General features: G+C 37.0%; 1 protein-coding gene across 13 annotated transcripts in view; it reads right to left on the minus strand.

Moving 5' to 3' along the window:
- ERC1 (ELKS/RAB6-interacting/CAST family member 1) overlaps positions 1-18783 on the minus strand; it is a 523992-nt gene that overhangs the window by 263852 nt on the left and 241357 nt on the right. For 10 of the 13 annotated variants that reach the window (XM_078450206.2, XM_078450204.2, XM_078450209.2 and 7 more), the window contains one exon: positions 8177-8308. The exons of the other annotated variants lie outside the window; for them this stretch is intronic. In XM_078450206.2, the coding sequence (XP_078306332.1) occupies positions 8177-8308 (132 nt within the window). The remainder of the gene's footprint in view (positions 1-8176; positions 8309-18783) is intronic. 13 annotated transcript variants of the gene reach the window in all.

Raw genomic sequence — 18783 nt, forward strand, 5'->3', positions numbered from 1 at the left:
CAGGCTTTCTCCTCTCAGAAAATGGAACTACATCTGCCCAGCTGTCTAGCCAGAAATCAGAGAATCATCTTTATTCTCTCCTTCATCCTTACCCACACATGCAATTTTATTTAGCTCTATTAGTCTTTTATTTAGCTCTATTTCCAAAAGACATTCTAAATCCATCCACTTTTCTCCATCCCCACTGCCACTATGTAACTTACTCACCTGTTACCTAATTTACAACTTCTTGCCTAAACCAGAAGCCTACATGATTTTGCTTGTACACCCACTAAATGTTTATATTAACTATGCTTTTAACCTGGTATCTATTTTTTTAACATAAGTTTAAAGAGTTGCAAAGAATGTGATTTCTTAGGAATTTTTTTTTTAATGTGTATTTATTTTTGAGAGAGAGAGAGCGAGCATGCTCATGTGTCATGCAAGCGGGAGGGGCAGAGAGAGGGAGAAAGAGAATCCCAAGCAGGCTCCTCACTGTCAGCGCAGAGCCCCACAAGGGACTCGAACCCATGAACCATAAGATCATGACCTGAGCCAAAATCAAGAGTTGGACGCTTAACCAACTGAGCCTCCCAGTTGCCCTGCTTTCTTAGGTATTTAAATTTTATTTTTAAAAAATGAAGCATCACTCTTTTTCAAGAAAGTATCCAATTAAATGTAAATATTATGGAGACTTGATATCTACTTTTATCTATTTAAAAACTAACTATAAAGACAAACTGTTCTTAATTAATTAAAAGTTTTTATGTTCCTTTTTCCTCTTTGACCTTATGTTTCTGTTCCATTTCTTCCTAAAATTTTATACTGACATAATTTATTTTATGCTAGACTGTTTGTATAGATCCTGTCTCGTACTTCTGCACCAAAGATATATACATAAATTTAAATTTCTTACTTATAAAATCTCCTGTGGTCATAACTCTATTAGTAAATTATTTCAAATTGAGTTATCATTATAATTACTATAACACAGAATCAATAGAAACTAACATACATATTTTATATTTTGAAAAAATATTAAACATAAAAAGTAAAATTTTATTAAAAATGTATCTTATCACTAAACATTTATCTTAATGAAATTAATGAAACTTTTATTAGATATTCCTTGATAAATATTTCTTATTGGAAAAAAGACCTAGGATTCAGTACCAATTCTATTGTATGTTTCATTTCCATAGGTGTAAGCACTAAGAAACCTTTATATAAATAAGTAAATAGGAATGGAAAGAGCTTTTTGTTATAGCAATATCTCAAAATTTTGCACTCCTTCAGAATTATATGCCCCAAATCACATATTAGCCCATCATTAAAAATTATTTATAATTATCAGCTGGCAACTTAATTAGGTTATCCTTCAATTTTATTGGAAACAAAGAATTATAAACAATCTGAGGGTTTTTTTTTTAATGTTTATTTAATTTTGAGAGAGAGAGAGAGAGGCAGAGCATGAGCAGGGGAGGGGCAGAGAAAGAGGGAGACACAGAATCCAAAGCAGGCTCCAGGCTCTGAGCTGTCAGTACAGAGCCCGACGTGGGGCTCAAACTCATGAATGGTGAGATCATGACCTGAGCTGAAGCTGGACACTTAACCAGCTGAGCCACCCAGGCGCCTCCTGACTTTTCTGATCCATCTTCTTAACACTAATATTTGGAATTATCCATTTGTTACTGTTCCAGAGGGTTTCTTCCTCCTAGAGGAATATAAAATACTAAGATTCAGGAGAGGTGTGCCTATTGTAAAGTGAGGGATGCACACTGAAAAGAGAAGTGAAAAAAGAGAATCTACACATCTTAGATCAATTTGAAGGAACAGTATGTTTAGAAGCTGAAGACCTGTGCCCGTGCTCCTTTTTGGAAAATGTTCATGCCATCTCCAAGTCTATGTGCACCTCAGTTTGAAGACCTCTGGCCCAGGCTACTCTAACAACTCATCTGATCTTCTTACGTCCACTCAGCCTTATTGAATCCATTTTCCAACCAGCAGTCTGATGACCTTTTAAAAACACAAATCAGCGGCACCTGGGTTGCTCAGCTGGTTAAGTGTCCGACTCTTGATTTTGGCTCAGATCACGATCTCACAGTTCATAGGTTCAAGACTCACATCGGGCTGTGCACTGACATCGTGGAGCCTGCTTGGGATTCTCTCTTTCCCTCTCTGCCCCTCTCCCACTCGCACAAGCACTCTCTCTCTCAATAAATAAACTTAAAAAATTTCTTTTAAAAAACCCCACAAATCAAAGAATGCCATGCACTGATTAAACCTGTTTAACTGCTTCCACCATTCTAAAAAAAATAACCCTGACTTCTGGCCACCCCTTACATAAGACCCTGCACACCTTACACTGCTCCCACCCCTTAGTCATACCAGTTGTCCTCACACATGTCTAGTTCTTTTCACCTTCCTGCTGTCACAACACTGATTTCTCCCCACTATTCACATGGCAGGCTTCTTACCCTTCAAGACACAGATTAGGGTGTCTGGGTGGCACCCCAGGTTAAGTATCTGACTTCGGTTCAGGTCACGATCTCATGGTTCATAAGTTCAAGTCCTACATTGGGGTAAACCCTGCCCTTCTCTTTCTCTCTCTCTCTCTGTCCCTTGCTTACTTGCTCCCTCTCCCCCCCCCCCCGCCTTAAAAAAAAAAAAAAAAAAAGACCCAGGTTAAATGTTACTTTCTCAGAGAATGCTCCCTGAGCATTCAATCAAAAATAACCCTTCCAAATTCACCAGATTATTGCCTATTACAGAAAACCTGTTCCTATTCTTTACAGACCTTCTGACAAATTATAACTTAAAAAAAAAAACTTTTTTTTTGGTTTAGGATCTGTATCTCTCTGCAGACTATAAGCTCTCTTAGGGGAGAGACCACAGCTGCTGTATTCATCACAATATATCACCCCAGACTACCACAGCACCACTGGATACTCAATAAAGATCTGTTGATCTGTTGAATGAATGAATGAATGAATGAGCAAGCAAACCCATGAAAAAATATTATCTGCTTAAATTCCTTCAATAGTTCTCCACTGCCTTGAACATAAAATGAAATGCTGGAGTAGAACATGAGACTAAATTTGCTTAAGCATGATCAGATTGCAGGCACCTCCCTATCCCTCCCATAGTTCTCCCTCCCATAGATCATGCCATACATATTTATCCTAAATTATAGCTACTAACCACTATTTAAAGTTTCCTGGATGCTTCCAGTTTTCACATATGCTGATCCCTCTGCATGGAATATGGTGAATATCCTTCCACATCTTTTTTGCTTAGTTCTTTCTTTTTAAGACTCAGCTCATGCATTGGCCATCTCCTCCAGGAAGGTTTCTATAGATCTCTCCAATCTGGATTGTATGCCTGTCCCTCCTCTTCTTATTCAGATCACTACCACGGCACTTACCAAACTGAACCATAATTATAGGTTCATTCTTCAGTCTTTCCAAACAAACTATGAACTTCTTGAGACAGAGGCTATTTCTATTACCTTTTTATTTCCAGTGCTTACTGTAGAGTCTGGAAAACTACAAGGTATTCAATAAAAGTTTGTAGAAAGGGCAGCATAAGTAAAAGGGTCATTATTTTATTTTCTGAGCATTACTGCCACTTAATTTAAAAAATGAGAAATATAACTTACTATAAATATTCAGACCAGTACAAGACTATGTTTATATGACCAAAGAATAAACTGTCAACTCTGGGAATAGCTAAAAGTTAAGAAGGCAATGGAAAAGATTGAAGAGTACAATGATAGTTTGATTAGCATACATCATCTTCTATAGGCTACCCAGTTACTAGTGATGCTTCAGTAGTGGCAACTGTTCTGTTTGAAAAAGTATTTGGGTATCACGGTGATAAATGCTGTGTAACTGATTGGATAGATTTGCAACCAATAGGGAATTTAATATATCTTTAAGAATAAAAAAAGAGATGGGACACTTGACAGTTGCCAGTTGCAGACTGGGCCCCACTCACTCATGTGCCTTGCTCCACTTCCTCCACAACTGTGTCTGACAAACCAGACATGACTGAGGATAAGAAATTTGATTAAGTCAAAATTGAAGAAGATAGAAACACAAGAAAAAATCCACTGCCTTCAAAAGAAACAATGGAACAGGAGAAGCAAGCGAATCATAATGAAGCAAGCATTTGTCACCAATATGCACTGTACATTCCATAAGCACTGCCTTCTTATTTTACTTTTTTTTTTTAGCTATTTACCTTTGCAAAATGCAAAGAAACTGGATCAAGTTTAAATGACTATACTGCCCATTTTCACAATAAAGAATCAAGAACTTCTGACAGGGAAGGCCAAAAGCCTGTCTTTCCCACCTGCCTGTCTAGCTGGCAGGAAAGGAAAAGAACTTGCATGTTGAAGGAAGAAAGTGGATAGTACAACTGTGAGATCCAGAGTAAAAACCAAGCTGGCCCAAGGTAGGCTGTAAAATGCAGTTTAATCAAGAGTGCCATTTTTTGTTGTTCAAATGCTTTTAATTACTGGAATGCATAATACCTGGGAAAAAATTTTTAAGATGTAATCCTAAAAAATGCTCATTAATCTATAAGTACCTGCATACAAATCACAGGTATAACCTTATGATCTTCTGGGTCAAAAATTTAAACTTAACATACAAGCCAAATAATATCAAAATGGCAATTTAAAAAATGAATACCACTATTAAAAATGAGATTTTAAAACAAAAGTCAGAACTCGTGTAAATGTTAGTTATATTGAGAGGATATATCTTTATCCCTCAAAACATTAAAAAATGCACTTTAGGAACATATAAATCCAGCCTACTGAGCCACAAGAAAATGTGTTACGTTAGAGGGGTTTTTTAAATCCTTGGTTAGCAATGTAGTTGTAAAAGACTTCTTAAAAAAATAATCTTAGTGAAGATATTTAAAGTATTCTTTTCAAGTTAAAAAAAAAAAAAAGCATTTCAAAAATTTAACCTTACAGCAGCACTGCTGAACTAAAGAAATTGCTCCCTACCTCCTCACAATTACGAGACTTAAGACAGCCAAAATTATTCTATTCTCATTTTAGGAAAATGGATTCTCATATTCAACAAAACACAAAACCTGCTAAAACTTGAGCAGAGAGAAGTTTCAGAAAAAGAAAATCCATGTGGAAAAGCACAAAGCAAAAGTAAAAGGAGCCCTTGGGTTTCCCTCCATGGGATTATATTCACTTTCACTTCTCCATTTGCCAACACAGGTTATAGGACATCTTCCTTCACTGGATCATTATATTTTTATATTTATGTTTTATATTTTTATATCATTTATATTTTATATTTTTATATCATTATGTATCTTTATATTTGGGGGCATAGGCTCAATATGGAACAGCATGTATTGGGAATAAAGAAACTGTAATGGGATCCTGTAAGAAGAAATGTTTTCCCTTGACCCTTTTTTGCCTCTCAAACTTTAAAAAGCTCTGTATTTTATTTTAGTAAGAGAGACTGTTCCCAATTTTACTCTGCACTTTAAGAAATCAAGAAATGCAGATATTCTCCTTCTATTAGAGGGTGTTATTTCTTCTCAGAGGCTAAATTTAAGAGACAGAAATGTCCCTAGCCAAAAAAAAAAAAAAACGAAAAAAAAAAAAGCTTTACCCATTTAAGATGTTTCAAATGAATATTTCTAGATTACCCTGGTGTATACAATTAATACATATAAGTAAAATTAACAGCAGAGCTGAAAGACAGAAAAAGATAAAAATAAAAGAACAGAAGATGACAGCAGGAGGGGACAGTGGATTAAGATTATATAGCCTCAGAAATACAAACATAAAAGAGGCTTCTTCATACTTTAAACCACTGAGAGCTCAAATGACTGGTCTCATGCAATATTTTACTCAATAGCTTCAGATAGGCAATGAGTAGCAGCATGGTAGAAAAGAAGAAAAAGATAAACAGGGAGGAGAGAAAGAAAAAAGCATGCAATTAAAAGCAAATTATATATAGCCACTTTGGAAGACAGTTTCACAGTTTCTCACAAAGTTAAATATAATCTTACCATACAATCCAGCAATTCCCAGGTGTTTACCTAATTGAGTTGATAATTTATGTCCATAAAAAAACCTACACACAATGTTTATAGAAGCTTTATTCATAATTGCCAAACACTGGAAGTAATCTAGATGTTCTTCAGTAGGTAAAGGAATAAACAAATTGTAGCATGTCAATACAATGGAATATTATTCAGAAGTAAAACAAAATGAGCTATCAGGCCACAAAAAGACACAGAAGAACCTTAAATGCAGAGGCTAAATGAAAGAAGCCAGTGTGAAAAGGCTACAAACTGTGTTTCCAACTATATCGACATTTTGGAAGAGGAAAAACTAGAGAGACAGGAAAAAGACCAAGGATTACAGAGGTGGAGGAAGGATGAATAAGTGGAGCACAGGGGACATTTAGGGCAGTGAAACTATTCTGCATGATACTGTAATGGGGAATACATGATATTATACATTTGGCAAAACCCAGAGAAGTGAACAAGATGAAGAGCAATCCAAAATGTAAGCTATGGACTAGTTAATAATGTATCAACACTGGCTCATCAATTTTAATAAATCTGTCACACCAATGTTAACACTAGGGAAAACTGAGGTGGAGGAAGGAATATATGGGAATTCCATGAACTTTCTGCTCAACTTTTTTGTGAACTAAAAAAAGAAACTGATCTAAAATAAGTCTATTATAAACAATACACAAACACATAAATTTGTAAATAAATCTACCCCCCAAAAAGCAAATTATAACTAGGTTCACACAATAATACGTTTTAAAAACACATACCAGTTTACATGCTATAATGACAGGATGTATTATTAATTGTCAACATTTCTATGATTCCCAGTATGTAAGACTTGTCATTATATAATGATTCCTAAACAGAAAAAAATCTTCACAGAAAGAAAAAATGGGGTCATTTTGAAAATGAAGGTAAGAATGTACAAAAGGTAAAATCAATAAAAGAAAACACCTCTTCACCCTGGAACAATGACTGTCACCATCCCTTCTCTGAAGCTCTCCACTACCCAAGCTCTACTTAACTGTACACGAGGAAATACTCAAATTACAAGTGGACAAGGCATTTATGTAGGAACAAGGCACTGAAAGACATGAAAAGTTCAATCTCTGCTAATAAATATCAGTTTGTCTTTCTACACTTAACATTAAAGAAAACATACCCTCATACTAACAGTTAAGAAAGGACCTCCTTAAGGCGCACACTACACCATGCCTGCTTTCAGAATGCACCTTCTTCCTTGTTATGCAACAGTATACCTTAACTCACAAGACCACTGGTGGTCTCATCATGGGGGTTCCCAAAAGATTCAGGTTACTCTCTCAATGAACTCTTTTTACCATATTTCTCCAACAAAGAAATGGAAAGGAAACAATAACTAAAAAAATTAAATGCCACGATCTCTGTGTAAGGAAGATTCAAAATCTCTATTCATATTCTCAAAATGGAAACTGATCTTAGAGACTTCACTTGTTAAAACCATTTTTCCATTCACATTTCCCATCTTTAGTTATTCCTCCTAACAAAAAAGTTAAAAGCCACTGCACAGGATCTAAAAGATGTAGAAAAATATATAAAGCAAACACCACACACAGCAACGGTAGAACTCTTTAATAAGTCACCTCAGGGTTGAGACATACTGATTGGTTAGTCTCAAGTGTCATGATATCTATGTCCTTCATACTTGCTATTCACCTTAACTTGTTATAACTTTAACTGCTCTCTTGAACAAGGCAGGGTATAAATAAACTATCTGCTATTTAAAATTAACATTTTAACTCAGATCTGTTTGTGTTTTCCCATTCAATTTAAAAGCAGGATTGTGACCAGCCTTGCAATACACAGACAAGCTCCATTTCATCTCAACAGATACATGAGCATATACTACATAATTTTTGTGAAATAAGTCCCAAATTATGAATGCAGAGATTTTTAACATCATAAGTCAATTAACATGAGCCAAGTCTTATGCAAACATAAGAATTTCAATTCTTATTTAGGTCCAAATACTTGTACCTGATGAAGTGCTTCTGAAACCCTATAAACATATGTAGAGTTTGCCTAAACTATACTGGTTGGGTTTTACCTTTTGTTTAACCAGCAGCATTGCCAGTAACTGTATAAAATTGCAGACCTGTTTTTCAGCACTGGTCCTGGCTGACTCCTCTTGTGCTAGCACCATTTCTCGCTCTGCAGTTATCTGTACACTTTCTCTTAGTGCTTCTTCCAGCTCTTCAATCCTGTCATCCTTCTTACGGAGACTGTCCTGGAAAACGATGGAAGACCAGGTGAAGTAGACTAATTAGTTAACCCAAGAGAGCCTATTTATCAAGAAAGGTTATTTGCTTATTAAATATTCTTCCCTTCAGAAATAAATCCAAGCCAGAAAGATATCTTCACAGAGGAAAGAACAAGGGAAGAAAAGAAGTCTAATAGGAGGTTGAAGAATATTATTAAGAGCAAAGCATCAAGTTAGTTAAGCAAGAGAAACTTGTGATGGATTTGTTCTCTGTAACACAGAGAATAAAACTGTGTTAAGCAGCACACACAGCAAGGGCTTGATTACTTAAAAACACAAAGCTGTTTTTGAACTACTCTCTAAACTGGGCTTTAAGCCAGCTTTGATGAAGCCTAAGTAGTAAGACACAATACGAAAACATTCTCTCTCCCTGAAAAGTTCAGCCTAGATGAAAAAGTTAGATAAACAGCATGATTCTTCAGATTATATTCTTCATATAGACACTCATTAGCAAACTAATTTAGAAAAAAAGAAATGAAAGTGATGTTTCCTAATGATTTAAAGACAGCAAAGTTTTCTCTTAATTTCATATGAGAAAACTAAATACGATAACTGGATATAAGTGATCTGGCTAAGGATGAGTAATTTCATTAGCCAACCAATTCCCACTAGCATTGATATTCTAAATAAGCTGAAAAATTAACTCTTGGGAAGGTAAATACGGATTTCTATCAGAAAGACAAAATCCTATAGGACTTTAAGAACATGTAATAAAGGAAAGATCTTAAAATAAGAAGGATAAATGAAGCAAAGGCCAAGCAATATTAAGAATTAGATTCATCAGATTATAAGCATTTCCTCTTTAAATTCTTCTAGAACCAAAAGATTAAAAATAAAGTGCTGCCTTTTATTAATACAATTAAATTAAAAACACAAGAACAAGAGTTACTAAAACATTCTCCAACTTTCAGAATACTTGCCATCAGTAAAAGATATGAAAGGATTTTGTCTTTTTTTTGTGCAACTCTCACTTAATTAGATTGTAGTTCACTTTTATAAGTGCAAGGCACAGAAAGTCCTTCCTAACAACTTTGTCTTCAAAAATCCAGAACTTGAAATCTGTCAAAGGTTAGTCAGATTTTTCTTCCAGCACTAAAAGAATAGCATCTTTAAAAAAAAGAATATTCACATTTCAGTAATGCATGCCATGTTCCCCCCCCCCCTTTTTTTTTAAGTGTTCATTCTTCTAGTAGAAAATGTTATAAAATACCCTGATTTGGTCCTGTAAGTAAGGTTCTGCCTTGTACAGGACAGTTTAGCTCTATCAAAAAATGCTTTCTTGAAATCTTAATGCTTCCAGGTGGCTTGCCATGAGTAGCAGAGTGCAGCTTCTAAAACCGTTGAAGCTTCAGCTGAAGGTTCCTAAAACAACGCCAGGGGAAATGAAATGATGCCAGTAAAAACAAAGTCCAAGGTAGTTTCAATTCAAAGAAAATGAAATGTAACAGAAGGATTATGTAGAAAGAGACAGATCAGTGAGTTCAGTCCTCTCAAATGGGATTTTGAATTACAAATTGTAAGCAAAAAGAATCACTAATGTTTCCCATTATCAACTGGTTGTGAATAACTCAGAATTATGTTTTTGTCCGGTCAGTTATTTTCTTCACTCTTAAGCTGTCTTTTGAAGATCTCCTGAGAGGCTTCTGTTATTCTAATCTAAATTATCCCAAAGAACTTCCCAGAACCTATTTCAAACAAACAGGCTTATCTGCATTTCTGCATGGACTGCAGCTTTGCAGTTTTATCAGTAAAACTTTTTTAGAGAGAGTTTACTTAATAATTTATCATAATGCAGATAATCAGTACAGGTTTTCATACTGAAAGTTTCATCAAAACCAGTAAGAAAATCAGTCTACCATATGAGCTCAGTGCACCAGGCCATTTATTTAAGCAAAGTTTTCCAGAGGGGGCACCTGGGTGGCTCAGTCGGTTAAGCATCTGACTCTTGGTTTCGGCTCAGGTCATGATCTCAAGATTTGTGAGTTAAAGCCACACATTGCGCTCTGTGCTGACAGTGTGGAGCATGCTTGAGATTCCCTCTCTCTCTCTCTCTCAAAATAAACTTAAGAAAAAAAATTTTTTTCTAAAAGTTTTCTGGACTTTGTGGTAAACAAAGCCTTGCTCAAAATCTGTGTCCATAATAAGGACAAAGAACAAAAGCCAAGAAACACCATAAATAAAAAGAAGAAAACTATTAAACAATATTCATGAAATACGAAAAATTACATAACTTATACTATCTAAGATCAATGTAAAACTAAGTATGGAACCATTTGCTCTAAGGAAGCTGTAATAAACCAGGGTAGTAACAGAAGAATGAAGACACCAAATACCCTCATCACCTTCAAAACCAACACCAATAAAGTCCATAACTACTTAATCCGTCTAATGAGTAAAATTTGGCTCCAGCTTTATTTTCAGAATCTTAATAGATGTCTGATAAGGTAAACCAAGGAAGTTTCCTTTGTACTGAATTACACACCTTGAAACTGTTTCATTTAATAAAACATTAATGAATTTTTAATAAATTAAATATTAATAAATTTTCATTTAATAAAATAAAATGAATCTGTTTCATTTAATAAAGTATCTAAATGCCAAAAATGAATAGAATCTTTCAGTTCTACAAATACTGGCACACTGGCACACCTAAACACACTGACAGATCATATTTATAATTATCTGTTCTTGTTGTTACACTTTCAGTGACATTTTCTACACTTAGACCATAATATGGGTATTCTCTCTCTTTTTTTTTTTAAGTTTAGAATACTAATGAAAAGATTTTTAAAAGTTTGGAAAGACCAAAAATGATCACCCACAAAGAATAAAAAACTGGAAGGTACTGGAATTTTTTATTGGAAACACATTAGGGAACTCGAAGACCACTGAAGTAATACCTTCAAAACTCTGAAGGAAAGATGCTTTCCGATCTAAAATTCTATATCCGAACTATCATTCAAATGTAAGGGAAGAATTTACTTCATACCACAAACTCTCTCAGAAAGTTAGTAGGAATGTGCTCCAACAAACTTAAGAAGTAAACATACAAAGAGGAAGACATGGGATCCAGAAAAAAAGGAGTCTACCACAAATGAGTGGTGAAGGGAACCTAGAGGTAATGACAAGCTTAGAGAATAATTACAATTTGGAGGAGAGGATAGATACTCACGGAACGGTGTTTCCAAGAAAAAACGGTGGATGAATAGATTACCAGGTTAATAAATAAGGGCTGATGTATTCTACAATAGTACCAATAATGAAAGGAATGTTAGAGTAGGAGAAAGGAATTTGGGAATAAACTGGTGATATGTATACAAATACATAATAAAACAAATTTAAAAACCGAAAGCTGTTGTTATCAACAGGAAAAACTAAAGGTAAACTAAAGGAAATGTAATCATAATATACTACGTGCCTGAGACATAATAAGGTAAAACTTAATAAACTACGAGATGGAAGGAGGGAAGTGTGTGTGATAACTTGCATTAAAAGGCTAATTCCTTATCATTCATGGTAAGAAGTCAGTAGGTAACTAATGTCCAAATAAGGAAAATAAGAAAACAACAATATAAGAATGTTATTTGGAAAGGGAGAAGTAAACAGAAGAAACAACCAAAACGGTGAAAGTACTTGTCTCAGGGGAGCAGGAATCCAGGTTAGACAAGAATGAGGTTGAGGGCTATCACAACTGTCAGCCATGTAGCATTATTTCACTTTGTAAATGATATAAATAGGTATTGTTCAGAAAAAAAAAAAACAATATCAAATTTAAAAATATGTTAAAAGAGAAGCACGTAATGCAAATAAATTAGTAAAAATACAAGAATTTCTGGCAATAGTTATAAATGTGGTAACTATTTCAGGTACGGATACTCTAAACATATGGGTTAACTATATACTATGGAAAGAGAACAGTCTGGGCAAATATACTGCAAGATAGTGCTAATGGTGAAAAAAACATATACGAATTTTAAGACACTCTCTTCCTCGTTTTTTTACTTAAAAGTTGAATTTTTTCATGCCAATAATTTGTATAGCATGTCAAAATTATCAGAAATTCTTTTCCAGGGCGCCTGGGTTGCTCAGTCGGGTAAGCGTCCGACTTCGGCTCAGGTCATGATCCTGAGGTTCATGAGTTCGAGCCCCGTGTCAGGCTCTGACAGCTCAGAGCCTGAAGCCTGTTTCAGATTCTGTATCTCCCTCTCTCTTTGCCCCTCCCCTGTTCATACCCTATCTCTCTCTCTCTTTCTCTCAAAAATAAATAAAACATTAAGAAATATTTTTAAAGAAATTCTTTTCCAGTCATTAGGTAATGATGGTATATCTTAATAAGAACATTTTTGAGATAAAAGTTTAAACATCCCAACAGCATATGTGTAAGACACAGCACCAAGCCCTAATTCAAATAGCACTAACTATTCTGCCAACAGAGAAAAACAAACTATGGATTTAAAGGAAAAAGAATTCAGCATATGGCATATCACTTTAATACCTAAGATATAAAGTGCCTAGTATTAGCTGTTTACTGTAATATAATAAGTTGCCTCAAAACATAGCTGCTTAAAACAACAGTGAACATTTTTTTAATCTCACACAGCTTCTGTGGGTCCGGAACTCAAAAACAGCTTAGCCAAACAGTTCTGGTTTCTCATGGGGTTACAGTCAATACGTCAGTCAGGATTCAGTCCTCTGCTTCCATTTACATGGTTGGCAAGTTGGTGATACCTACTGGCAAGGGGTCTCTGTTCCTCTCCACAGGGCTGCCTTAGTGTCATTACGATATGACGCCTAGCTTTCCTCATAGCAAGTGATCCAAGAGAACAAGGCAGACGCATCAATGTCTTTTATGATCTAGCTTCAGATGTCACATACTATCACTTCTGACATTTTCTACTGTTCACATAGACTAATCCTGACACAATGTAGGAGAGGATACACAAAGGCTCAAACACCAGGAGGTGACAATGACCTGGGGCAATCTTGGAAGATGATTATCACAGCATGTTAGAGTATACCTTTAGTATAAGAAAACTGAATTATCAAATGAAGCAATGAAGCATGATAACAGTGAATATCATAACTGCTTGAGAGTAGAATACCTGTTAGGATAACAGGGTCTTACTAGAAAGACATAGCTTTTGCTATGAGAGTATATTAAAATGGAACCAAATTAACACTAGATTACCTAAAATGTAAAAGACAAATATTAAGCAGACTTCACAAAATTGGGATATCCATTGGCTATCAGCAAAATATACATTTTGTCAACAATTATTCAGAATAAAACTCATGATGGGATTGAGTTCTAATGAAATATTTGTTTTATAAATTTTTTAAAATGTTTGTTTCTGAGAGAGAGACAGAGACAGAGACAGAGACAGAGACAGAGAGAGACAGACAGACAGAATCTGAAGCAGGCTCCAGGCTCTGAGCTGTAAGCACACAGCCCAATGCGGAACTCAAACTCACCAACTGAGAGATTGTGACCTGAGCCGAAGTCGGAGGCTTAACCAACTGAGCCACCCAGGCACTCCTCTAGTGAAATATTTTCTTATGATTATGGTAAAAATTAAAGTAATCGAACTTAATTTGTTAGTAGTTCAGTACTAAGAATACTTGATATGCCAATCAATCAAAGGTCAACTGAAAAAAATTACTGGGCAAATGTTTAAATAGCTATATGTAATAGAGAATACTAATGGGTTTAGTCCTCACATTTTAGTTAAGTTTCTTTCTTTTGGGAACAAACCCATTTTTAAGGAAATTGGCCCTCACCTATGAATTCCCTATGAATTTTCATTATAATTGATTTTACTCTTAAGGGGGAAAAAAATCACAAAATTTAGCAAAAAAAAAAAAAAAACAGTCTAATTTAAAATTACATAGAGAAGAATTATTTGTACTATTTGGAGTTAGCCAACTGTCTAGCCCTCACTATTTAGAAAAACGTTAAATTGGCAGGGTGGGGGGAAAAAACCACATAGAGGAAGAAACTTCAATTTCATTCACCTGCTCGAACTTGGAATTTCACTCTATTTAACGAATTTAGGCAACCTTAAATTTAGAATGTACTGTATACCACAGACAACTCACTTAAAAGCCACCTGGAGGGGGTGCCGGAAGATGGCGGCGTAGGAGGACGCGGGGCTCACAGCGCGTCCTGCCGATCACTTAGATTCCACCTACACCTGCCTAAAGAACCCAGAAAACCGCCAGAGGATTAGCAGAAGGGAGTCTCCGGAGTCAAGCGCAGACTAGAGGCCCACGGAAGAGGGTAGGAAGGGCGGCGAGGCGGTGCGCGCTCCACGGACTGGCGGGAGGGAGCCGGGGCGGAGGGGCGGCTCGCCGGCCAAGCGGAGCCCCCGAGTCTGGCTGGCAAAAGCGGAGGGGCCGGACGGACTGTGTTCCGACAGCAAGCGCGACTTAGCGTCTGGGAGGTCATAAGTTAACAGCTCTGCTCGGAAAGCGGGAAGGCTGGAGGACAAAGGGAGGGAGAGCTGCTGAGCCCCCGGATGGCAGAGCTCAGCTTGGCGGGGAACAAAGGCGCCAGCGCCATCTCCCCCGCCCATCCCCCAGCCAAAATTCCCAAAGGGAACCAGTTCCTGCCAGGGAACTTGCTCGCTCCGCGCAAACACCCAACTCTGTGCTTCTGCGGAGCCAAACCTCCGGCAGCGGATCTGACTCCCTCCCGCTGCCACAGGGCTCCTCCTGAAGTGGATCACCTAAGGAGAAGCGAGCTAAGCCTGCCCCTCCAGCCCCCGTGCACCTTGCCTACCCACCCCAGCTAATACGCCAGATCCCCAGCAACACAAGCCTGGCAGTGTGCAAGTAGCCCAGACGGGACACGCCACCCCACAGTGAATCCCGCCCCTAGGAGAGGGGAAGAGAAGGCACACACCAGTCTGACTGTGGCCCCAGCAGTGGGCTGGGGGCAGACATCGGGTCGGACTGCGGCCCCGCCCACTAACTCCAGTTATACACCACAGCACAGGGGAAGTGCACTGCAGGTCCTCACCACGCCAGGGACTCTCCAAAATGACCAAACGGAAGAATTCCCCTCAGAAGAATCTCCAGGAAATAACAACAGCTAATGAACTGATCAAAAAGGATTTAAATAATATAACAGAAAGTGAATTTAGAATAATAGTCATAAAATTAATCGCTGGGCTTGAAAACAGTATACAGGACAGCAGAGAATCTCTTGCCACAAAGATCGAGGGACTAAGGAACAGTCACGAGGAGTTGAAAAACGCTTTAAACGAATTGCAAAACAAAATGGAATCCACGATGGCTCGGCTTGAAGAGGCAGAGGAGAGAATAGGTGAACTAGAAGATAAAGTTATGGAGAAAGAGGAAGCTGAAAGAAAGAGAGATAAAAAAATCCAGGAGTATGAGGGGAAAATTAGAGAACTAAGTGATACACTAAAAAAAAATAATATACGCATAATTGGTATCCCAGAGGAGGAAGAGAGAGGGAAGGGTGCTGAAGGGGTACTTGAACAAATTATAGCTGAGAACTTCCCTGAACTGGGGAAGGAAAAAGGCATTGAAATCCAAGAGGCACAGAGAACTCCCTTCAGACGTAACTTGAATCGATCTTCTGCACGACATATCATAGTGAAAATGGCAAAATACAAGGATAAAGAGAAAATTCTGAAAGCAGCAAGGGATAAACGTGCCCTCACATATAAAGGGAGACCTATAAGACTCGTGACTGATCTCTCCTTTGAAACTTGGCAGGCCAGAAAGGCTTGGCACGATATCTACAGTGTGCTAAACAGAAAAAATATGCAGCCGAGAATCCTTTATCCAGCAAGTCTGTCATTTAGAATAGAAGGAGAGATAAAGGTCTTCCCAAACAAACAAAAACTGAAGGAATTTGTCACCACGAAACCAGCCCTACAAGAGATCCTAAGGGGGATCCTGTGAGACAAAGTACCAGAGACATCACTACAAGCATAAAACATACAGACATCACAATGACTCTAAACCCATATCTTTCTATAATAACACTGAATGTAAATGGATTAAATGCGCCAACTAAAAGACATAGGGTATCAGAATGGATAAAAAAACAAGACCCATCTATTTGCTGTCTACAAGAGACTCATTTTAGATCTGAGGACACCTTTAGATTGAGAGTGAGGGGATGGAGAACTATTTATCATGCTCCTGGAAGCCAAAAGAAAGCTGGAGTAGCCATACTTATATCAGACAAACTAGACTTTAAATTAAAGGCTGTAACAAGAGATGAAGAAGGGCATTATATAATAATCACAGGGTCTATCCACCAGGAAGAGCTAACTATTATAAATGTCTATGCGCCAAATACCCGAGCCCCCAGATATATAAAACAATTACTCATAAACATAAGCAACCTTATTGATAAGAATGTGGTCATGGCAGGGGACTTTAACACCCCACTTACAGAAATGGATAGATCATCTAGACACACAGTCAATAAAGAAACAAGGGCCCTGAATGATACATTGGATCAGATGGACTTGACAGATATATTTAGAACTCTGCATCCCAAAGCAACAGAATATACTTTCTTCTCGAGTGCACATGGAACATTCTCCAAGATAGATCATATACTGGGTCACAAAACAGCCCTTCATAAGTTTACAAGAATTGAAATTATACCATGCATACTTTCAGACCACAATGCTATGAAGCTTGAAATCAACCACAGGAAAAAGTCTGGAAAACCTCCAAAAGCATGGAGGTTAAAGAACACCCTACTAACGAATGAGTGGGTCAACCAGGCAATTAGAGAAGAAATTAAAACATATATGGAAACAAACGAAAATGAAAATACAACAATCCAAATGCTCTGGGATGCAGCGAAGGCAGTCCTGAGAGGAAAATACATTGCAATCCAGGCCTATCTCAAGAAACAAGAAAAATCCCAAATACAAAATCTAACAGCACACCTAAAGGAAATAGAAGCAGAACAGCAAAGGCAGCCTAAACCCAGCAGAAGAAGAGAAATAATAAAGATCAGAGCAGAAATAAACAATATAGAATCTAAAAAAACTGTAGAGCAGATCAACGAAACCAAGAGTTGGTTTTTTGAAAAAATAAACAAAATTGACAAACCTCTAGCCAGGCTTCTCAAAAAGAAAAGGGAGATGACCCAAATAGATAAAATCATGAATGAAAATGGAATGATTACAACCAATCCCTCAGAGATACAAACAATTATCAGGGAATACTATGAAAAATTATATGCCAGCAAATTGGACAACCTGGAAGAAATGGACAAATTTCTAAACACCCACACTCTTCCAAAACTCAATCAGGAGGAAATAGAAAGCTTGAACAGACCCATAACCAGCGAAGAAATTGAATCGGTTATCAAAAATCTCCCAACAAATAAGAGTCCAGGACCAGATGGCTTCCCAGGGGAGTTCTACCAGACATTTAAAGCAGAGATAATACCTATCCTTCTCAAGCTATTCCAAGAAATAGAAAGGGAAGGAAAACTTCCAGACTCATTCTATGAAGCCAGTATTACTTTGATTCCTAAACCAGACAGAGACCCAGTAAAAAAAGAGAACTACAGGCCAATATCCCTGATGAATATGGATGCAAAAATTCTCAATAAGATACTAGCAAATCGAATTCAACAGCATATAAAAAGAATTATTCACCATGATCAAGTGGGATTCATTCCTGGGATGCAGGGCTGGTTCAACATTCGCAAATCGATCAACGTGATACATCACATTAACAAAAAAAAAGAGAAGAACCATATGATCCTGTCAATCGATGCAAAGGCCTTTGACAAAATCCAGCACCCTTTCTTAATAAAAACCCTTGAGAAAGTCGGGATAGAAGGAACATACTTAAAGATCATAAAGGCCATTTATGAAAAGCCCACAGCTAACATCATCCTCAACGGGGAAAAACTGAGAGCTTTTTCCCTGAGATCAGGAACACGACAGGGATGCCCACTGTCACCGCTGCTGTTTAATATAGTGCTGGAAGTTCTAGCATCAGCAATCAGACAACAAAAGAAAATCAAAGGCATCAAAATTGGCAAAGATGAAGTCAAGCTTTCGCTTTTTGCAGATGACATGATATTATACATGGAAAATCCGATAGACTCCACCAAAAGTCTGCTAGAACTGATACATGAATTCAGCAAAGTTGCAGGATACAAAATCAATGTGCAGAAATCAGTTGCATTCTTATACACTAACAATGAAGCAACAGAAAGACAAATGAAGAAACTGATCCCATTCACAATTGCACCAAGAAGCATAAAATACCTAGGAATAAATCTAACCAAAGATGTAAAAGATCTGTATGCTGAAAACTATAGAAAGCTTATGCAGGTAATTGAAGAAGATATAAAGAAATGGAAAGACATTCCCTGCTCATGGATTGGAAGAATAAATATTGTCAAAATGTCAATACTACCCAAAGCTATC

This window comes from Panthera onca, chromosome B4, assembly GCF_046562875.1.
Source record: "Panthera onca isolate mPanOnc1 chromosome B4, mPanOnc1 haplotype 2, whole genome shotgun sequence".
NCBI classification, from domain to species: domain Eukaryota; kingdom Metazoa; phylum Chordata; class Mammalia; order Carnivora; family Felidae; genus Panthera; species Panthera onca.